This window comes from Carettochelys insculpta, chromosome 5, assembly GCF_033958435.1.
Source record: "Carettochelys insculpta isolate YL-2023 chromosome 5, ASM3395843v1, whole genome shotgun sequence".
NCBI classification, from domain to species: Eukaryota; Metazoa; Chordata; order Testudines; family Carettochelyidae; genus Carettochelys; species Carettochelys insculpta.
Genome location: NC_134141.1, coordinates 96,039,409 through 96,046,021, shown reverse-complemented (window position 1 = coordinate 96,046,021; position 6,613 = coordinate 96,039,409). Strand labels below are relative to the sequence as shown.

The window sequence follows — 6,613 nt, the reverse complement described above, 5'->3', positions numbered from 1 at the left end:
CAGATACATAAATCAATCTGTGCAATCAGCAAACATTTTGAAAGGCCCATACCATGCCTCCCTCTATCCTGAAAAGTTGTTTTTTATATTATGTTTTGGCAAGTGGAGGTCACAAAAGTCATGAACTCACAGTGTAGAACGTGTAAGAAATAAATTAGAAAATAACAGCTTATTTACCAGAACTAATGCTTCTTTAGAGCTGGGAATTTTGGTCTTTAAAAAGTTGGTTTTCAACAGTACGTGGTTTTCAGCATCAGAACCTTTGCTTTGTGAACTGCAGTAGAACCTCTCCAACTTATGTTTCATTTATATAAACACCTTATGGCTGTGTCTACACTTGCATTCCTCTTTCGAAAGAGGCATGCAAATGAGGAAATCAAAAATGCAATTAGGTGCCAGATTTACATATCTGGCACCTCATATGCACATTCTTCTTTTGAAAGAAGAAAAACAGTGTAGACACAGTTCTTTCGAAAGTAAACCCCATCTTCAAAAGAACCCTTCTTCTGATAGAAAAAGGGAAGAAGCGTTCTTTTGAAGATGGGGTTTACACTTATCCCTCGCTATATGAGCACAATTGGTTCCCAAATTTCTGCTTGTAGGCGATAACTCATAAGAGGGACACTAAATTTCCATTAAAATACATGTAAAAGTCTCCGATTTGTTCCAAGTGCTTGTAACTTGGCATAAACCAGTTGAGTTTAGGTACTTTTCTGATGTATTTGAATAGTTTGGCACCAGAAATAGGATGCAGTGTATGTATGCAGAGCAGGGATTCCCAGACTATGAGTTGGGACCCAAACATGGGTCACCATTAGATTTGTTAAAGGTCGCCAGCTGGGCAGTTCCGAGCTGCATGTGGCTGTTAAAGATGCCATTTGCAGTTTCTTAACACTGCTGCCTCAGACAGATATCTATCACTAGAAATAGCAATTACCTTATGCTTAGGTGCTGAAAGTCTAACACTTGAGGTCATTGGTTTTAACGACTGTTACCTGCTGGGAGCAGGAGCGGTGGGGAGCCACCCAGCCTAGCAGCCCCAGTGAAGAGGCTGCAAGAGGAGGAGGAGTGTCTAAGGCTGGGTCCATGTCAGGCTGCGGTGGGGTGGGGGTGGGGAATCTTAGGTTCAGGGTGGTTTAGGGATGTGGGGAGGTCTAAGACTGGGGGATGTTTGGGGCTGCAGGGGGGTTCTAAGGATGGGGGCAGTTTGGGACTGCTGGGGGAGGTGCAGGTCTTCCTGCTTCCCGTCCAGGGACCCCACAGCTTGCTCATATTAGTGGGGAAGTTCACTCATTTAGTGAACATAGGTGGGTGTACATGTCCCTCATTTTAGCAAGTACACTTAAGTAAAGTACTCTTTAAACAAGGAATGTGTGTACTTTCAAAAGAGCTGCATCTACATTGCTTTTCTTCTTTCGAAAGAAGAATATTCAAATGAGGTGCCAGATATGCAAATCTGCACCTCATTTGCATTTGTGATTTCCTCATTTGCATGCCTCTTTCAAAAGAGAATGCAAGTGTAGACACAGCCTATGACTCACATACAAAACCTAGCATTCTAGCCGTACTTCTCAGCAAAGATTTAATATCACAGTGATGTAATAGGGTTGTAAGTTACTTGGGTCTCCTTTCAGAAAATATGCTACTTTGTATATACTGCTCATGATCAAATTCATCATAAATTAAATCTACACTAGAAATGTCAGAAGAATGTGCACAATGCTCTGTGTAATTCATTATCTTTGCTTTTTAAATTGTTTAATCATTAACAGTCTAGCTCACTTCAGCATTCATGAGTGTGAATTAGCAGGGTGGTACTGTAAAGTAAGAATGTAATAAAAAGCTTAGAAATATTTCCATCTCTGTGTTTCAGGGCACCAAGATGCACTAATTTTCAGTGTCTGATTTGCTGGAAGATTTCTTAAAATATTCTACTGTGAGAGTTGACCCCTTCTGGCTTGGGATAGCAGGTAGGACCCGGCTTGTTCTGAGAGACTCTGCTGACAGAACAGGTAAGAAGGAATACAGTGAATGACTCTGAGAAAGTCCTTCTCTCTGGGATTTGGAAGTAAGTGCTGGTGGGAGAATAGCTGTGCCAGTCCTTAGGGAGTTTAAAGACAGTGACTTTGACTTCTTGACACCCTGAGAAACTTCAGTAGGTGGTAGCTGGGCTGAGGAAAAAAGAAGAGAATGATCACCCAGAAAGTCAGAAATGAATTCTATAATTTGCCAGTTTATCACTTTCTTATTCTTATATGTTTATCTTATATCATGTGCAATTAAATTGCACATGTGAAACTTAGAAACAGTATTGAAAACAAGTAAAGAATTACTAAAGTAATTTAAAGCACATCCTGGGAGAACTTTGTGATGTGGAAATACTCTTCTTTGAGATAACCAAGCAAACAATGCCAATGACACATAATTTACAAGGAGTTTTCAGTGATCTCTGAGTCTGCATAGCTTCACTTTTAATTGTCACTGAAATAAATGGATATATATCTAAAATTTCTCTGACCATGAACCTTCATGACTTCATCCCTTCTTTTAACAGTTCTTCAGTTCTTTTCTCCTGCCTCACAATTCGCCTGTTGAGAATTTTTTTTAGCAAATTTAAGTAAATTCTACAAGCCAACAAGGAAGAAGAGTCTCCTCTCAATCTGATCTAAATCTGGTGTAATGTCACTGAAAACCATAGAATTAATCCAGATTTACATGGATTTAACAGAGGAGAATTTGGAGCAATTTTGTTAGAATCAACAGGCCACCTCCTTAGCTGCTGTGAATATCTTCACTGAAGTCAGTGGAGCTATGACAAATTTTCACCAGTTGACTTGTAGTGCAAGATCCTCCACTTTGAGCAATGTAAGTTTGCTTGGTCAAAGTAGATTTGCTACATATGGAACACTTCAGGATCTATATTTATTGATTAATTGTACTTGTACCACCCTCGTCACTGCCCCCAGCTACAGACTATAGCTACATGGAAGGGCTGGAGGTTGTAGTACCACTATGCTGCAGAAGCTGCCTGTTGCCAGTGTGAGGCCGCCATGTGGCTCCGCATTCTAGTCCTTTTGCTGCTGGCGCTGCAGTTCTGGGGAGCCCTGTGGCTCAGAGTTCTCCCATGCAGCTGGAGGAAGAGGACAGAGCTTTCCCCTCTTCCCAAGACAACATAGGATGGAGTCAAGAGAGCAGATGGGGTGGGGCAGGGAGGAATCACATGAGACTTGTGTGGGACCCATCTTGAAAATATTGCTACCACAGGAAACTGAGCCCATTAAAGCTAGTTTTCATCTTAAATTAAATTATACATGCTGGTTTTGTTGAATCGCAAAATGGAGTCCTAGTCAGTCTCCAGACTTTCTGATTCATAATTTGGGTTAAAATCTGGAATGTTTGCAACAGAGAAGAGAGATTTATTTTATCTCTAGTACTAGCCAATTTACAGAAGAGCCTTCATTTAAGGAAGAGTACAGATTTCTGAAGGGTACAATTTTTAAAAAAAATTAATCCACTGTAGCCTACCAATGTTTATAACAGCCTCAGTTTTCTTGTTAAATAAAAGACCCAGTGTTTGGCTGGGTTAGAGTGCACTCAGTTCAGTACTGTTTGGAGCAGGCTAGCTTGGCATTGCTACAGAATATTTGGAGTAGCTATTCCACCAAGTTCAATGGGTCTGAAGAAAGTATCTTAACTCACACTTGATCTTTTCTTATTCTAACATAAATTTAAATATCTTTCATATGTCTGCTAGGTTTTAATCCAGCAGGATTGCAGGAAGATTTTGAAAAAAGGAAGTTATCCTTATGTCAATTTTGATGTGACTGTTTTTTTCCAGTGAAGAAATGGCATATTTCCCCAGCACTCCAGATCTTTTTTTATTTGCTAAAGTAAAGGTGTGACATTTCAGTCATAGCACTCTTCCAGATTAGTAACAGAGAGAAAGCCGTGTTAGTCTATATTCTATCAAAACAAAAAAGCAGTCCAGTAACACTTTAAAGGCTAACATACTAATTTATTAGGTGATGAGTTTCCATGGGACAGATCCACTTCTTCAGATCAATTGTTTGAGATTTGAATTCACAGATTTCTTTGTGAGTCTGTCTTCAGGCACCCAAAACCATAACCCACTATTAATCCCACTACTTCTGCACATGAGAGCATTACTGGCGTTTAAATTGTATGGCCGCATCTACCCTACAGTAATCTTTCGAAAGATGATCTTTCAGAAGATCTCTTCCAGAAGATCTCTTTCAAAAGAGCATGTCCACACAGAAAAAAGGGGATAGAAAGATCAACCCACTCTTTCGATAGAGAACATCCACACAGCCCCCGCAACCCCCTGGCTCTTTCGAAAGAACATGACAGGGATTGAAAAATCCAGCACCATGAGGACTGCTCTTTTGAAAAAAGAGCCCGCAGAGCATCTACGCATGCTTTTTCGAAAGCAGCTTTCAAAAGGATGCACTCTTCCTGATCTGGGAATGGGAGAGGGCTTCTGGAAGAAAAGCCGCATTCTTTTGATTTCAGATCAAAAGAGCACATTTTGGCCTTTTCTACGCAGGCCACTTTCTTCGAAAGTGGCATGGTAATACACAGCTTGAAATACACTAATGAGGCACAGATGCAAATTCCCCATGCCTCATTAGTATACAGTCATGTGATTTGGAGGTTGGAAGACCATTCTTCCGGACTCCAAAACGCTGTTTAGAAGCGCGGCTCCTGGGGGGTCTTCCGGAAGGAAGCCCTTCTTCCGGAGGCCCCTTCTTCCCGAACATTTTCAGGAAGAAGGGGCCTCCGGAAGGAGGACTTCCTTCCAGAAGCTCCCCAGGGGCCACGCTTCTACACTGCGTTGTGGAGTCCAGAAGAACAGTCTTCTGGACTCCAAATGATGTGACCGTATGCTAATGAGGCACGGGGACTTTGCATCCGTGCCTCATTAGCATATTTCGGGCCATGAGTGGCCTGTGTGGAAATGGCCTTTGTGTGTGGATGCTCTACCTGTTCTTTTGAAAAAAGGCCTGATTTTCCAAAATATCTTGCGAATGTAGACACGGCCTGTGTGCCCTCTGCCTGCCACACCATTCTGCCTGTCTGACCAACAAACTTCTCACGACTCTGCCAGTGGAAAACTTATGTGATATGTGGTGTCCGCTGACAGTGTTACATAGTGGTTGAAGTAATAGGTCTCTAACTGTCCCATCTTCATGTCTCTCACTGGCTACTGTAGTGTCCTATGGGGGTCTGCCTTCTGATGGATGTCCACCTGACCCTCTGGTCAGGTCATCTAGAGCTGTGAATAATTCAGGGCGTTGGGTTTGACATTAGTTCCCCACAGGGTTTCCCTCTCACTCGGCCCATAGGTCAGCTGTCTGTGATCCTCTGGAACATGCAGCTTGAGGCTGCAGTGTTCCAGTGGCCAGGCACATGGTCATCATATAATTTTCTGACAGTCTTATTGCATCAGCAAATGTCTCAGGCCTGTCTCGCCACTCCCCTGTCTGCAAGCTGGGAGAATCTGTGTGACTTGCTCAGCTGGAGCCAGATCCAACGATGCTCTTTAGGGCTCAGAGCCACCACTTGGGCCAGGTTCCCAGTGGAACTCTTTCTGGGTGAAAGTGCTGTTGATGGGTCTCAGCCATGATATCAAAGATGTCTCAGATGGCTGCCTTGACCCTTGCATAATCTTGCATAACCACAGCACTGCAGGTCTGAGCTGCTGGCCTGGTAAGATACAGAGCCAGAAAAACTGTTCAGATGGCCATTAAACTGTTGTTTCAATCTCAAAAGTGGTAAACAAAGCATTGGAATTGGCCCCAGACAGCATCTTCCTGAGTTTCACCAGCTTTCAGGTTGGGGCAGGACTTGGGGTCCTGGCCACACAATTTGCACTTGCCCGTCGTGCTTGTGAAAGGGCCAACACCTGCTGGACCAAGTGTCGTTGCTGCTTTAACTGTTGTGCTGCCAGACCCTGCTGCTGTTGTGTGCTGCTCACTGCTGTTGGTGGGTGGGCTTTTGTTGAAGCATCTGGTTCTGTTGCTGCTACTGTTGGATTGCCTGTTGTTGCTGCCTGTCCACTCACTTCAACAGTTTGTCTATAGCCAGGGTTTTTTCTTGCTTTCGTGACTTTGCGGCAGACCTGGGATGAAATCCTGCATTCTCCACCAAGTTGCAAAGGGTGGTGCTTTGATAGTGGGTAGAATATTACAGAACTTTGCCTCTGAAATCTCCTGCTAGGTACTTTACAGGACTTTGGCTCTGAAATCTCCCACTAGCTACTGCCCTACCCTGTGGCAGTCTGCTTTTAGATGGATGTGTTCACTTGACATAAGAGGCAAGAATTTCACCACTGTTTCAGCCCCTTTATGCCACATGAAAGGGCAAGAGCATTGCAAGGGGCCCTTAAAAGCCCAATATGTTGCCAGGGTAGGATGTCATCTTGCAATGGAGACAGTGTGTTTTAGGTCAGGCTGCAGAACTGACCACTGCATAGATTACGGGGCAACAGGACAGCCATGGGAGGTTCAGTCATGCTAGGGAACTCTCCAGCTCCATAAGAAGCCCAATACTGGGAGGTCAAAATAATGGCTCAAAGCCAGAAGAGTCCGTCCTT

At 43.4% G+C, this 6,613-nt stretch overlaps 1 protein-coding gene across 1 annotated transcript in view; it reads right to left on the bottom strand.

Annotated features, from left to right (window-relative positions):
- Positions 1-1,385: 1,385 nt before the first annotated feature.
- Positions 1,386-6,613, bottom strand: part of ANKRD55 (ankyrin repeat domain 55) — a 92,448-nt gene continuing 87,220 nt past the window's right edge. Inside the window, exon 11 of the mRNA XM_074995959.1 lies at positions 1,386-2,171. Within this exon, the coding sequence (XP_074852060.1) occupies positions 1,888-2,171 (284 nt within the window). The 3' untranslated portion in view covers positions 1,386-1,887. The remainder of the gene's footprint in view (positions 2,172-6,613) is intronic.